The following is a 16,846-nucleotide window of genomic DNA, read 5'->3' on the forward strand; positions in this document are numbered from 1 at the left end:
ATAACAGTTATAGACCTTTTGATGGCAGGTTGCTGTAAAGTTGGTCACATTCTCTTCTTTAAGGCTCCATAGCTTTATGACCAACTGACTTATGTAATGTGAAAGTACCTGTTGTATCAATTGCATATGGTGTATCAGTTGGTGGGGCTAAATCCATTATAGCTAAAATTGCTTATAAAACAAGGAAATACCTTTTTAGCTCACCCAAGAACTAGGACATGAAAAATTCAACAGATTGCAAACTCAAGATTAACAAAAATGTGCAAGACATTTAAAAGATCAATAAAGTGACAACTGCAAACTGGACAAGTAGTAATACAATTATATGTGAATATAAATTGCAGTGAACTTAATATAATTACTTTCTAAATTATTATTTTACAGTCATATCTATATTCAACACAATAGAATAATTATAATTGGTTCCTGAGCTATTAATGTAGGACAGGTAGGAAGACAAACTGTTTCTTTGTGGATTTGCTATAATCTAATAAATAAAATTGAGAAAATGTACATGTTAATAACATAAATAGCTTTATTTTGTGACAGCTTTGCTTTCAGTGTGAGCTCCATTGCATCTAACACTTTTACCATAATGGGTCTCTCAGAAGGCTATAATTAAGAAATTGAAACCTCGAGCATAATCTGCTTCTTTAAATTTCCTTGTATGTCTTCTCAGATCTTCAAATGAACTCAAATAATGCTTTCAGGAATGTTGTTCAGCTTAATATTGTGAGGCTAGCTGGACTATATTTTTAGAGCAACCATTTTTTAAACAGCATCTGTTGTGTGTATCTGTGTTCAAAAAGCAGTGATTTTGTCACTGATAGTTGGTGAGAAAAGCAGTAAAACAATTCAGAATTGTTTTGCTCTCTGTGGTTTCAAGCACTCAGGCTTAGGGATGCTAGAAATGGCTGGGAATGAATTTGAAGCAACTACTTCAACAAGTTAAAACTATGAAGAATTTGAAGGTATTGACAATTGTCTTGAATGTTACAATGAAAATGAAAATTTCAAGGATGCGATCGTCAAAAGCATCGTACAGAGGCAGTCCATTATCTGCACTAGATGTCTGATCTAATTCTGTTCATTAAAGTCAATCAAAAGAACACAGCAGCATGTTAGTTGTTCATTGTATCCAATGATGGCAAGTGAAACCTGCGGAGGAGTGGTTTTAAAACGGAAAAGCTGTTGCGCTGGAACTGTTCCACACTGTTGACTTTGGAATTCCTGGTCCAATGGTACAAATAGTTGTTACAAACTAAGGTCTTCCTTGGTTGCAGTGGATAATCATAATTTCTTCTGTGCCTTGCCATGTCTTTCGCTCTTGCCTTTTTGCCCATTGGATCCCACTGTTGATCAAACTCCTCTGCCCAGTCCAGCAGAGCTGACTTCACATGCTAAGCCAGGCATTTCCTTATTTCGCCAGGGTATGTGGCCCAATGGAAACCCTCATTTGGTTTAACCTACCTTTCAAATCAATGTACTGGGTTGTGGTCGATGTCGCATGCAAACAGCGACTTGAAGTCACAGCTGAGAGACCAAAGGTCAGTGAGCTGCCTCAGAATGGACATGATAAGCCCTTTCACCAGATGTGGTACCCTTCCCTGAATAACCCATTCACATCAGTGTATACTGAATGAATTCCTCAATCAATAACTATTGGGAACTAATACATGGTTTTATAGTATTCTATTAGTACTGATAGTGTTCTAATTTGTGTTCTAAAATACATAATCTGTTACTCAGTTAAGTGTTCATCTTTTTTATACTTTTTAAGTTATTTCCATGCAACTTTGGCTCATTGAAGTAGCTGCTTCATTGGGCCAAAATATACTGGTCCTGATGTGTCCCAATTAACTGCAATTCACTGTACATTATATGATCTTTCCTTCATGAATATATCCTGGAACATCTTTCCCAACAGCAATATGATAATGCATCCTACTCAGTGAAGAGGTAAAAGAGCCTGATGGTGCACAGTGAATGTTTCAGGAACAGCTTCTTTACCTCCATCATCAAAAAATTCTAAAATGCACCATGAACACTGCTTTGCTAGTCCTGCCAAAGAGTTTGGCCTGAAACATCAAATGTACTCTTTTCCAAATATGCTGTCTGGTCTGCTGAATTCCATAAGACCTTAAGATATAGGAGCAGAAGTCGGCCATTCAGCCCATCAAGTCTGCTCAGCCATTCAATCATGGGCTGATCCACTTCCTTGTCTTCACCCCATATCCTTTGATGCCCTGGCTAATCAGGAACCTATCTATCTCTGCCTTAAATGTGCCCAAATACTTGGCCTCCACAGCTGCTTGTGGCAACAAATTCCACAGATTTACCACCCTCTGACTAAAGTAATTTCTCCATAGCTCAGTTCTAAATGGACGTCCTTCTATCCTGTGGTCATGCCCTCGTACTAGACTCCCCTACATGGGAAATAACTTTGCCATATCTAAAGGCCTTTTAACATTTGGAGTGTTTCTTTGAGATTCCCCCCTCATTCTCCTGAACTCCAGGGAATACAGCCTAAGAGCTGCCAGATGTTGCTCATACAGTAACCCTTTCATTTCTGGAATCATTCTTGTGAATCTTCTCTGAACCCTCTCCAATGACAGTATACACTTTCTAAAATAAGGAGCCCAAAACTGTACACAACACTCCAAGTGTGGTCTCATGAGTGCCTCATAGAGCCTCAATATCACATCCCTGCTCTTATATTCTATACCTCTAGAAAGGAATGCCAACGTTGCATTTGCCTTCTTCACAACCAATGTATTCTGGAGGTTAACATTTAGGGTGTCGTGCACAAGGACTCCCATGTATTTTGTGACCATGAAAGGTTGTGTGTGATGTGCACTCTCAGGAGATTGAAACTGCTCACAGACTCCACTGCTTGGCCACCAATGCAAAGGGGTTTGAGTGGTGCAAGTTCTCCAGAGGTCGATAAACATCTGCTTTGTCTTGTTGACATTGAGGAAGAGGTTGTTTGCCAGGTACCAGGGCTTGAGCTCTTCCACCTCCTCTCTGCAGGCCATCTGATTGTTGTTGCCGATGAGCCCCACTACTGTCATGTTATCGGTGAACTTGAGAATGTGGTTACTCAGGTGACTGGCTGTGCAGGAAGCCATAAGAATGTGAATACAATTTTGATCATGAACTTTAATATGCTCCACATTGTTTTATGGAACAAATAAAACTGAAGACAATAAGGTTCAAGGTCCAACTAGCATGTTTATATCTAAAGGAAAATAAGGATTCCATTATTTGTTGCTGTCAGACAACACACACAAAATGTTGGTGGAAAGCAGCAGGCCAGGCAGCATCTATAGGAAGAAGTACAGTTGATGTCTCAGCCTGAAACGTCAACAGTGCTTCTTCCTCTAGATGCTGCCTGGCCTGCTGCCTCCCACCAGCACTTTGTATGTGTTGTTTGAATTTCCAGCATCTGCAGATTTCCCCGTATTTGCTGATGTCTGTTGTTTGCTGTTTAACTCTTCTTGTCATGTCACAACTCTTTTCATAAGTGGGTCTTGACTTCTAGACAGAAAGACCAACATCTCTAGCTCCATCATCAAAGTGAGAAAATCAGCAGATGCTGGAGATCCAAGCAACACACACAAAATGCTGGAGGAACTCAGCAGGATCTCAGCCTGAAACGTTGACTGTACTCTTTTCCATAGCTGCTGCCTGGCCTGCTGAGTTTCTCCGGCACTTTGTGTGCGTTGCTTGGATTTCCAGTATCTGCAGATTTTCTCTTGTTTCACTTTCCTATTTTGCTCTCTTTTTGCACGATGTATATTGTTATTACAATTTATAATAATGTTTATGTATTTCAGTGTACCGCTGCCCAATCAACAAATTTCATGACATATGTCAGTGATAATGAAACTGATTTTGATTCTGATTCTGATACAAGTTCTGAAATGCACCGTTAACTTTCATTGTGATAGTTTACCACCAACTTCTCAAGAGAAGGGCAATAAAACCTTGCTTCTATTTCTAAATCATGAAAAATGAATAAATAAAAACTAAGCTAGAAAGATACCTATTATACAACTAAATTACAGGTTTAAGAAGAATATAGGTCCAGTCCTTGTGAAATCTGCTCCCCATGATAGATCTGGTTTGCATGATCCCAACAGGATTACTTTTTGTGCACTTCACAATTATGTACTTTATAATTAACTCCCAACAGAAGAAGTCAGAGATTTCCAGACATTACTATGACATACGGTTCCACAAAATGTAATGATAAGCATTAACCACAGTAGGTTACTGTTTACAATTTCAAATCTGTTTTCCGCTTAGTTAACACATTTCATCTCATGCAATAAGCAGACAGGAAATATGCTTTCAGTTATCTAGACTACAGAAAATATCCAGTGTTTCCAGTCTAGTAACTTCTTCCTGTCATGTGAGAGCAGATCAGCCATAAGTATTACACCACAATAGATAATGGTATTCCTACTATCAGCAGTCATGCCTCTAAAATCCCATTTAGAAAAGACATTGGTACTTCATGTTTTCTTTATAAATGTACATATGTCCTTGATTCTCTTCTCAATCAGAGTTCTTATTTTCCTTCCTCATATTTGTCAGTATTCTATCTGCAGGATCTGAGCACTTGAGCAAATGCCCATTTTATACTTCTATTTTGCTTTGGAACTTCAAAGACTAAATTTCTGTTTTAAATCTCAGTCTGTTGTGATCATGGCAATGGGCTCATGTTTCTAAGACCTCTACCTATTTTAAATGGTCAGAATCTAGTACTATTGGGCTGTCACACATTGCCACAGAGAAGCACCTGCCATTTGCAATATGGAAATTGGGGACACAATGGGGACAGGTGTACCTCTGAACCCTGATCTTTCCTTTTTTCGTTGAACTTCATGTCTGGTTCTTCAGCTTTATGTCTGCTTTTGTATCTATCATAGCCTTGTTGATGTGAATGGGTTTGCAAACATCAATTTATTTCACACTTTACTTAAGTTCTTGGTTAACAGCAGCTCAATTATTTTTATTAAAAAATAGAACACCCTTTTAATTTTAATTTTTTTGATTTATTTCATATCATCAAAAATACTTGTAAATTGTGGAACATTCCCTTCTGACACCACATGCTATCAGAAGGAAATCAGAACAGTCCCCAGATGCACTTTAGTTTCTGCTGACAATAATACCAGCACTGAACTTTTGTGACCAGACAGGTTGTTATAAAAGCTTAGGGTACCTGCGGGATTACACAATGAGCAACCTTGAAGTGCAGGATTGGTGGAACACAATCATGGCCACTGACTTCTCCAAATCCACTCCTGCAATCCTTCTTGCTGTTGTTCTATAAGATTCTCGATTATAGATTTCAGATTAGATTCTTCAGTTAATTACCAGAGTAACTGACATAATTTAAGTAGTACCTTGCATATGTTCTTTTATTACCATCTGATTATGTTTTTCTCAAATGTAGTATTGCATGATGAGGACTTTCATACCCGTTTGTCTGTTTCTGTTTGTGTTACACAGTATATAATCCTTTGTATATAATGACCCTCACCATCCGGAATATACCCTCTTCTCAGTACTATCATTGGGGAGGCGGTCCAGGAGTTTGAAGACCCACATTCAATGTTTTAGGAACATCTTCTTCCCCTCTGCCATCATATTTCTGTATGGTCCTTGAACCCAAATTTATTTGCTGCTGTTTTATTATTGTAACATGTACCAAGATATAGTGAAAAGCTTGCCATGCATACTGGTGATACCGATCAAATCATTACACAGCACACTGAGATAGAATAAGGTAAAGCCAAATAATGCAGAATAAAGTGTCAGAGCTTCTGAAAAAATACAGTGCAGATAACTGATGAATTGCAAGATCATAATGTGGTAAATTATGAGATCAAGAGTCCATTTCATTGTACAGGAGGTCTATTAAAGATTCCATTAGTGAGATACAAGCTATCCTTGAACCTGGTGATGTATACTTTCAGGCTTTTGTATCTTCTGCCCAATGGGAAAAGAGATAAGCCAGCATGTCTGGTATTTATTTACTGACAGTGCCTATAAAAAGAATTCACTGCCCTTGGAAGTTTTCATGTTTTATTGTTTTACAACATTGAATCACAGTATCTTTGCCCTCAGTCTGTGTGGATAGGTCTCAATCAGCTTTGCAATTTTTTCATATTCTTCTTTTCAAAACTGCTTAAACTCTGTCAGATTGCCTGAAGATCATGAGTGATCAGCCCTTTTCAAGTTCAGCCACAATTCTCAATTGGACTGAGGTCTGGACTCTGACTTGGCCACTCCAGGACATTATCTTTGTTGTTTTTAAGCCATTCCTGTGTAGCTTTGGCTTTATGCTTGGGATCATTGTCCTGCTGGAAAACAACTCTTCTCCCAAGTCGTCGTGCCCTTGCTCCAGGATTTCCATGTACTTCGTTGCATTCACTTTACCCTCCACCTTCACAAACTTTCCAGAGCCTGCTGTAGTGAAGCATCCCCACAGCATGATTCAGCCACCACCATCATGCTTCACGGTAGGGATGGTGTGTTTTTGATGATGTGCTTATTTTGCCTTATAACGAAAATAGCATTTAGTCTGATGATCATAAAGCTCAATTTTGATTTCATCAGACCGTAGAACCTTCTTGCAGCTGACTTCAGAGACTCCCACGTGTCTTTTGGCAAATTCTAGCTGAGACTTCATGGGAGTTTTTTTTCAACTGTGGCTTTATCTTTGCCGCTCCCCTGTAAAGTTGTGACTGGTGAAGCACCTGGGAAACAGCTGTTATACGTGCAGTCTTTCCCATCTCAGACACTGGAGCTTGTAACTCTTCCAGAGATATCATAGGAATCTGTCCCCTTCTTGCAAGGTCAGTCTGTTTTTGAGGATGGCCTGCTCCAGGTAGATTTACAGCTGTGCCATATTCTTTCCAATTCTTGATGATTGGCTTAATGGTACCCCAAGAGATATTCAAAGACTTGGAAATGAGTTGCCAAGAAATTTTTCAACAACATTCTTGAATGGCTTCCATGTGATTCTTCTGGTCTCACCAGAAGTTATTCGAATTGCCTGTCATCGATAAACTGTTTGATTTGTGGACCAATAAAAATGCCTTCCTTAATCTTGATGTTGTTTATTCTGAGTTGAATTATGAATTGAATTAACAAATATAGGTGATTACAAACAAATTGGTGCGTGATAGGAAAATTTTATTGTGATTTTCATTATCAGCAGCCCAACATTGATAAGATACACCCATAAGTATTCAGGAAGCAAAACTTTGTTGTCCAGTGTTTTTGATGGAGGAATTTAATGTATGCTGCTGCATTCTATTGACTTACTATAAGTGAACAAAATCATTGTAGGATTCTTAGAAAACCTAGAGCTCAATAGTAGGTTGTGTATCTTGTGTAGATAATGGACTGCCTTCATACAAAGCTATAGACAATTGCATCCTCCAAATCTTCATTTTCAATATGTCATTCAAGATGATTGTTCATACCTTCAGATTCTTCAGAATCCCTAACTTGTTTAGGTAGTAAAAATGTTTCATTTTTAGTCCTCACGGCTTCTGGCAATTCCAAGCCTGGATGCTTGAAACTGCAGTGAGCAAAATATTTCTGAATTGCCATACTGTCTATTTCTCACCAATTATCAGTGAATAAAGTTACTGCCTTTTGAACACAAGCACATGCAACTGAGGTTATTTAAAAACTTTGCTCCAAGTATAGTACAGTGTCTAACAGCAACACAAGTGATGAATAACTACTAACACTAGATGGAAACTGTCCAATAACAATCACCTACCTCCAATTAAATAGCATATTGTCCCAAATAAATGAAGGGAATCTGTTATTTTTTCGGTTGTTGCTTTTTGAGCATTCACCTATGTAAGCAGCTCTCCCAATTAACTGATGACACAATTAACTGCAATCCACTGTATATAAATGACTTGGATGAAAATGCTGCTGGGTGGTGAGCAAGCAAGTTCTCAGAAGATACAAAGGTTAGCGGCATTGTGGATGGTATAGAAAATTAACAAAGGATACCACAGGATATAGAATCATTTGCAGTTATGGGTAATGAAATGAGAGATGAAGTTTATTACAACTAATTGTGAGGTGTTGCACTTTGTGAGACCCAATATAAAGACAGTACCCAATCAATGATAGAACAAGAACAGTGTTGATGCGCAGAGGAATCTTGAAGTCCTCATCCATAGCTCTGTGAGAATGGCTGCACTGGGTGACAGGATGATAAAGAAGATGCTTCCCATTGTTAGTTGGGGCATTGAGTTCATAAGTCAAGAAGCTGCAGCTTTATAAAACTCTAGTTTGGCTTCATCTCAAATACAGCATTCATACGATGAGAGTGCAGAATCATAATAGCTAATGCTGCAACAGACAAAGCAACAGGCTGTTGCTTAGATAAGAAGCCATACGATCTATGGGGAGATTAGTTTTTGTTCTCCCTGGTGCAACAGAAGCTGAGAGAACTGAAAAAAGTGTATAAGATTATGAGATACATAGACAAGGTAGGCAGCTGGTTTTCTCTAGGTTCAGAAGTCTAGTACTAGAGGGAATGCATTTTAAGTGAGTAGTGCAAATTCAAATTTACAGAGATTAGTGGGTGCCAGGAATGCACTGGTAGAGAAGCAAGTACAAAAGAAGCATTGAAAAGGTTTTTTTGATAGGCACATAAACAAGCTGCAAATGCAGGGCATGGGGTCCACATTTTGCAGGCAGTGTGATATTTTGTAAGGGATTGGTTCAGTTAGATGTATAATTAGGTAAGCACAACATTGTGGGCTGAAGGGCTTGCTCCTGCGCTGTACTGTGCTGTTCTGTTCTATGTTTCATATCCATATATATTAAGTATGGTCTATTTTAATGATGATTTATCAAGTACTTCCTTCAAAAAATAAAATCTTGCTTTAGGTTTGTGCCTGAATCTCCACGCTGGCTATTATTCAAAGGACGGATACAGGAGGCTGAAGCAATAATCCAACACATTGCTAAGAAAAATGGCATAACTCCACCAGCCATACTCTTCAGTGACCTTGAGGTACTTGTGTTTTCTACTTGGTCATTTAGTCCATTAAAATGCACTCACCAGAGTACCTTCTAAGTCCTTCTGTAGTCTCTCTTACTTCCTCAAAACTACCTGCCCTTCCATACTAGAATCTTTCCTGTAGTACCTTATTATGCAGCATCATATGTGGCACCTAGTCGAAGGCCTTCTGAAAATCCAAGAACACAACATCGACCAATTCTTCCTTGTCTACTCTATTTGTTATTTCTTCAAATAATTCCAACAGAATTGTTAGGCAACATTTTCCCTTGAGAAACCATGCTGAGCATGGCCTATTTTATCATGTGCCTCCAAATACCTTGAGACCTCATCCCTATTAATGAACTCCAATATCTTCCCAACCACTGAGGTCAGATTAATTGGCCTATAGTTTGTTTCCTTCTGCCTGTCTCCCTTCTTGAAGAGTGGAATAACCTTTGTAGTTTTCCAGACTTCTGGAACCATGCCAGAAACTGGTGAAATATTCTTGAAAGATCATTACTAATGCCTCCACAATCTTTCCAGCCACCTCTTTTAGAACCCTGGGGTGTGCACCATCTGGTAGGGGTGACTTACTTACCTTCAGACCTTTCCATTTCCCAAGAACTTTCTCTCTAGCTATGGTAACTTCACACACTTCATGGCCTCTAACACCTGGAGCTTCCACCATAGTGCTAATGTCTCCTATAGTGAAGACTGACACAAAATACTTATTCTGTTTGTCCGCCATTTCATTCTTTTTCATTGCCTCTCTAACATCATTTTCCAGTGGTCCAATATCCTCTCTTTCACACTTCATGTATCTGAAGAAACTTTTGGTCTCCTCTTTAATACTATTGGCTACCTTATTTTTGTATTCCATCGTTACCTAAATTACTTTTTTAGTTGACTTCTGTTGAATTTTAACAACTTCTCAATTCTCTAACTTCCCATTAATCTTTGCTCTATTATATGCCCTCTCTTGGCTTTTATGCTGGCTTTGACTTACCCTGTTAGACACAGCTGTGTCATCTTTCCTTCAGAAGATGTCTTCCTCTTTGTGGTGCATATATCTTGTGTCTTCTGATTTGCTTCCATAAATTCCAGCCATGGCTGCTCTGATGTCACCCTGCCAGTGTTCTTTTCCAATCAATTCTGGCCAACTACTCTCTCATGCCTCTGTAATTCCCTTTACTCTACTGCAATATTTCAGGGTGAATTTGATCATATTATGATTAATTGCTTTTGAGGGTTCTTTTACTTTAAACTCTCTAATCAATTTTGGTTCATTGCACAACACCCAATCCAGAATAGCTTATCCCCTAGTGAACTCAACCGTGAGTTGCTCAAAAATGCCATTTTGTAGGTGCTCTAGAAATTCCCCCTCCCCGAATCTAGCACCAACCTGATTTTTCCAATCTACCCCTACATTGAAGTTTCCCATGACTATTGTAACATTGCCCTTTTAGCATGAATTTTCTGTCTCCCATTGTAATTTGTAGGCCACTTCGTTACTACTTTTTGGGGGTCTGTATGCAACTCCTTTGCAGTTCCTTAGTTCTATCCACAATAATTCAACACCTTCCGACCCTATGTCAATACTACAGAAAGGACACAGAAAGAAATCAATTTACCTAAACTTGTAGAATTTGATATTAAGTGCAAATAGCTGCAATACTCCAGATGTAAGATGATGTACTGTTCCTCAAGCTCATGTTGTGCTTCATTATATCATTGCAGTAGATGGGTCAGAGTTGGAGTGGAACAGAAGATTGAAGTGGTAGGCAATAGAAATTTCAAGGATATACATTACTTTAGTGTCACCAACCAATTGATACTAGAATGTACAATCATCACAGTGATATTTGATTCTGCGCTTTGCACTCCCTGAAGTACAAATCGAAGTAAATATAATAAAAATTTAAATTATAAATCATAATTAGAAAACAGAAAAGGGAAAGTAAGGTAGTACAAGTCAGGTCCAGATATTTGGAAGGTACGGCCCAGATCCGGGTCAGGATCTGTTCAGCAGTCTTATCTCAACTGGAAAGAAGCTGTTCCCGAATCTGGCCGCACAAATCTTCATGCTCCTGAACCTTCTCCCAGAGGGAAGAGGGACAAAAAGTGTGTTGGCTGGGTGGGTTGTGTCCTTGATAATCCAGGCAGCACTGCTCTGACAGCGTGTGGTGTAAAGTGAGTCCAAGGATGGAAGATTGGTTTGTGTGATGTGCTGGGCTATGTTCACGATCTTCTGCAGCTTCTTCAGTCTTGGACGGAACAACTTCCATACCAGGTTGTGATGCACCCTAGAAGAATGCTTTCTACGGTGCATCTATAAAAATTAGTGAGGGTTTTAGGGGACAAGATATATGGTGTGGGATCATGATTATGACATTGACATCATATTAATGCCAATTGGAGAAACTATTATGTTAAATCAGCACCTTCGATCTTGCTTTCTCACGGGGCCTAGTGACCCTCCTCATAATGATTCAGATTAGAACAGCACACAAAAAATATCCTCATACAGCAATGATAAGTGTCTCAAATAAGTCAGTTTATTCTGGCCCATTACAGTGTACGTAAGACCATATACTGTAAGATATAGGAGCAGAATTAGACCATTTGGCCCATTGAATCTGATTCACCACTTCTTCATGTCTGATCATTTTTCCTTGTAGCACCATTCTCCTGTCTTCTCCCATATCCCTTCATATCTTGATTAATCAAGAATCCATAATCCTGTGCCTTAAATATACCCAATGGTGTGGCCTTCACAGGGGCCTGTAGCAACAAATCCCACAGAATCCCCATTCTCCGGCTAATGAAATTCCTTCTCATCTCTGTCCTAAAAGGACACCTCTCTATTCTGTAGTTGTGCTCTCTAGTCTTAGACTCCCCCACCAAAAGAAATATCCTCTCCATATCAACTCGTCATTCAACGAGGTCGCCCTTCATTCCTCTGAATTCCAGTGAGTGGAGGCTCAGCCATCAAATTCTCCTCATATGACAAAGCCTTTCAATCCCAGAATTGTTTTTGTGAACCTCCTTTGAACTCCCTCCAATGTCAGCACATCCTTTCATAGACATTGGAAGCATTTCGAGTGAAAGCCCAAAGATAATCCAATGATGAAAAAATATTCCAGAAATTGATAGTATTGATGTTACAATAGTAACATGTGGATTTCACAATTCCATCTGTAGCCTGCCTCTCATTTTAGTACGTGATCTTTGTTTTATCTCTGCAAGGGTTACCTCCTTTGCAGAGAGTAACCGTTCCCGTTCTCCAAGAAAATGGGTCCTCTGATTTGCAGCCCCTCTGTTCAAAAAAGTAAAAAAAAATTCAAAGTAAAATTTATTATCAGAGTACATACTTGCCTTCACATACAATTCTGAGATTCTTTTCCCTGAAGGCATACTTAACAAATCTAGGGAACAGTAACTGTAAAGCAGGATGAATGAATAGGAAACTGTGCAAATGCAGATATAAATAAATAGCAATAAATAACAAGAACATGAAGTAACAAGAAAAAGATTCCTTAAAGTGAGACCATCAGTTGTGGGAACACCAAAAATAGAATGAGTGTAGCTATTCCCTTCTGATCAAGAGCCCGGATGGTTGAAGCGCTTGTTGACAGCAGCGAGAAAAGAGAATGGCCTGGGAGATGAGAATCTTTGATGTTGAAACTCTGCCCATCTAATGATCCGTTTTCCTGCAATTAGTCTTAACTCACAATTTCCATTTCTATATCTTCACACCAGTCCATCACAGGTAAAGCCCTTGCCATCATTGAGCATATTTACACAAAATATTGTCAGAAGAAAGGGACAGACACCACCCATGTCATGTTCTCTTCTCCCCACTGCCAGTAGGAAGAAGGTACAGGAGCCTCAGGACTCACACCACCAGGTTCAGGAACAGTTATTAATCTTCAACCATCAGCGTCTTGAACCAAAGGGGATAACTTGATTCAATTTCAATTGCCCCATCACTGAAATGTCCCCACAATCTATGGACTCACTGTCAAGCATTCTTCATCTCAGGTTTTCAATATTTATTGCTTATCTATTATTATCATTTCTTCTTTCATTTTGTATTTGCAGTTTATCGTCATGTGCACATGGGTCGTACGCCCAGCTGGTGCAGACTTTCATTGATTCTAATATGGTAATTGGATTTATTAAGTATGCCCGCAAGAAAATAAATCTAGGGGTTTTATATGGTGACATATATGTACTTTGATAATAAATTTACTTTGGAAGTTAGAATATGATTACATTAAAACTGTTACCTTGAAATGTTTAATCTCCGTCTAACCTGTTATGGCAGTTTTCGGAACTGAATAGGGATTAGAAGAGCTGAGATGAGGTTTCAAAAACAATCTTCATTGTGGATTGTGTCAGCAGTCTGAACTATGTCCTGGCACACTGACAATAACGCAGAAATTTTACAGCACTTATACTGAGAACCACTGTTAGAATCCAAGTTTAGTGTGCGGATCAATGAATAAACGAATTGGCCATTTACACAACTTTAAAGCTTCAAAATAAAGTTCAGTTCAAATCAGGGTAGATGCTAAAAGTGTAATCATATTATTAGCTGTAATTACGTGTTGTGCAACTAAATAATTCTAAGCTACAAGCGAATCCAGTGTCATGTAAGGTAACAGAATGTGATAATGGTTTAAATCTCACTGTACAAGTCACTTGTAATTCAGGGCTTATGCTGAGGGCAGAATCTGGAACAACTCAGAACAGATTTTGAATATAAATGAGCCATGAGAGTGTTACACCACCTGCAAAATCTTGGAATCCATGGTTTTATGCAAAAAATGATGATTATTGTTTTGGGAAATGGGAACAAGTCACTCGGGTATGGAAAAATGAGTACAGTTTCTAGCATTTCATGATTGTTAAAATCTCAAAACAATTAGCATTAAGACTGAATCCCATTTTATTTCAGCTTGAAGAAATGAAGGTTAAAAGTGTGATATCTCATACAATTATTCACTTGGTGAAAACAAGTAATATCCGAGCCATCACGATTATAAACTTCCTAGTATGGTGAGTATTCAAGTCAAGAATCATTTTCAAATTTTGATCAAATAAATTGGGACTTTTGACAGTATCTTATAGATGAAAAGTGTGGCATTAAAAGCTTAGTTCATTCTTTTGAAGTGTGATTGTTCTTCCTAAAAAGTACTGCTTTATCTGCAAGAACCATGCATAATTGGTGCTGGAACCTCTTCAGAATGTTCAAGTGTGCTTTACTTAGCTATTTACTCGTTGGTGGGACAGTAAATGAATTGTTTCCATTGCCCCTTAAAGACAAGTCTGTCCCTTTTACTCATGCAACTGGAATGGTAAGTAAATTCCAGGGAAAGAGAGAGAGGAGGAAGGGGAGAGAAGGAGAGGAAGAGGGGAGAGGGAGAGGGAGAAAGGCAGGGGAGAGAGAGAGAGAGAGATTTACATATTTCTTAAGAGAGCGTGACTAAGATGTGGTTAAATTCTCCAAACAAAATTTCAATGGAAGAAAGTACTTGGGAGTACTTGGTACAAAGCTTGTGTTTGCAATACCAAAAAAAGCTTAATGAACCCTTAAGACTGGCTAAGGTAAGATTCTTATCTGTATTCAATTCTTCTCACACCTGCATCACTAGCAAAACTACTCACAACAAACTTCATAATTTACCCTCTTCAGTTCCTGCCATGGTGTCAACATGTGGAACACAAGGACATGTGTGTGTACAGTATATTCTAGCTCCTTGAACCTGTTATGCCATTAACTGAGATCATAGCTGATTTGTAATTAAATCCTACATGCTGGTTTTGTCTCAAATATCTTCTCAAAATTCTAGGGTATGGATCAGGCCCATCGAAACATACAACATAGAGAACCTACAACATAATACAGGCCCTTCAGCCCACAAAGTTGTACCGAACATATCCTTACCTTAGAACTACCTAGGCTTACCATTAGCCCTCTACTTTTCTATGCTCCATGTACCTAGCCAGGAGTCTCTTAAAAGACCCTTTCATTTCCACCTCCACCACTGCCGCAGCAGCCCATTCCATGCACTCACCACTCTCTGTGTAAAAAAACTTACCCCGGACATCTCCCCTGTACCTACTTCCAAGCACCTTAAATGTGTGCCCTCTCATGCCAGCCATTTCAGCCCTGGGAAAAAGCCTCTGACTTATCCACACAATCAATGCCTCTCATCACCTTGTACACCATGAAATTTATTCACCCTCAAATTTACCACTTTTTCCAGTATTTTTGTTTTAACCAATAGTTAGTTCCCCTGGTTCCTCATTCTTGCAAGATCCTTATTTTTGAAATAAATCTACTGGGTTCTGCATGTCTTCTTCTGTGCAGACCAATGCAAAGTTATGATATAATTTCTATGCCAGTTCCTTCTTTCCCATGATAAATTCTCTTGTCACTGTTTACAAGTTGCCCATATTGTCCCTCATTGGTCTCTTCCTTTTTACATCAATAAAGCTCTTCTGTTTTATGTTTCTTGCCAGTTTAGTATCACACTCCATCTTGCTTTTCTTGATCAATTTTTGCCCTTCCTGAGTTCTAAAGTGTCCTGACCCTTAGGCCTATTGCTATTTCTCACAGTTTCAGAAGTCTCTTACTTTTAATTAATACTGTTTCTAATTTCTTTTGTCAGCCATAAACGGATCACTTTTCTGTTACAGGTTTTGTGCCGTAAAGGAATATATTTCCTTTGAAAGTAATATACTATTAATTTAAATGCTGGCGACTGCCTGTACATCATCACACCTTTCAATGTGTTTGTTCAATCAATTGTAGCAAACTCTCCTCGGATATTTTACACGATTGTTCGTATCCAAGATCCTTGTTTTGACCTAAGATACACCATTTTCATAGTCTGTGTAAAAGTCTGTCATATTATGGTTACTTTTGTACAAAGGTTCCTAAAGCACAAGGTGTCATCACTTAGAACAAAATCAGAATCAGATTTAATTTCATCGGCATATGTCGTGAAATTTGTTAACTTAGCGACCGCAGTACAATACAATAAATGACAATACAGAAAATAAACAAACAAATAAATAAACTAATTATAGTAAGTGTGTATATATATATATATATATATAAAACAGTAAATTAAAAGTAGTGCAAAAACAGAAAAAAAAAGTGAAGTAGTGTTCAAGGGTTCAATGTCCATTTATGGATGAGGGTAAGAAGCTCTTTCTGAATCACTGAGTGTGTGCCGTCAGGCTTCTGTATCACCTTCCTGATGGTAACAATGAGAAGAGGGCATGTCCTGAGTGAAGTTGGTCCTTAATAATGGACACCACCTTTCTGAGGCACTGCTCCTTGAAGATGTCTTGGGTGCTACAGAGGCTATTACCTCTGATGGAGCTGACTAATTTTACAACTTTCTGAAGCTTTCCTAAATAGTTCTATATAGAAAATTATCTTGTATGCATTTCATGTTTTCAAGTTCATTATCACAGGAACCCTGATAGGATAGCACGAGTGCGCTACAAGGCAAGATCACATGTTAGCTCTTCAGATTCTAGATATTGACACATTCTTGGATAATGGGACATAAAACAGCTGGAGAGCCTGCCATTAAGGAATGTAAGAAGTGAACCTTGGATTGAGTTAGGACTGTATGACTGGGTGAAGAACATAACAACAGCTCTCTAAACCTAGAGTTGTTAATCTTTTGATCATGGGAATTTTGATCATGGGAAAATAGCCATGGAAGCTCATCTGCTATCTTATTTTGGGCACCTTACAGACAAGGAGTTCCA

The 16,846-nt window shown here is 38.6% G+C and overlaps 1 protein-coding gene across 1 annotated transcript in view; it reads left to right on the forward strand.

Annotated features, from left to right (window-relative positions):
* The window catches only part of LOC132405271 (organic cation/carnitine transporter 2-like), a 52,945-nt gene that overhangs the window by 25,925 nt on the left and 10,174 nt on the right, over positions 1–16,846 (forward strand). Inside the window, exons 5-6 of the mRNA XM_059989950.1 lie at positions 8,938–9,064; positions 14,013–14,113. Coding sequence (XP_059845933.1) covers positions 8,938–9,064; positions 14,013–14,113 — 228 coding nt within the window. The remainder of the gene's footprint in view (positions 1–8,937; positions 9,065–14,012; positions 14,114–16,846) is intronic.

The sequence above is a fragment of the Hypanus sabinus genome, chromosome 15 (assembly GCF_030144855.1).
Source record: "Hypanus sabinus isolate sHypSab1 chromosome 15, sHypSab1.hap1, whole genome shotgun sequence".
NCBI classification, from domain to species: domain Eukaryota; kingdom Metazoa; phylum Chordata; class Chondrichthyes; order Myliobatiformes; family Dasyatidae; genus Hypanus; species Hypanus sabinus.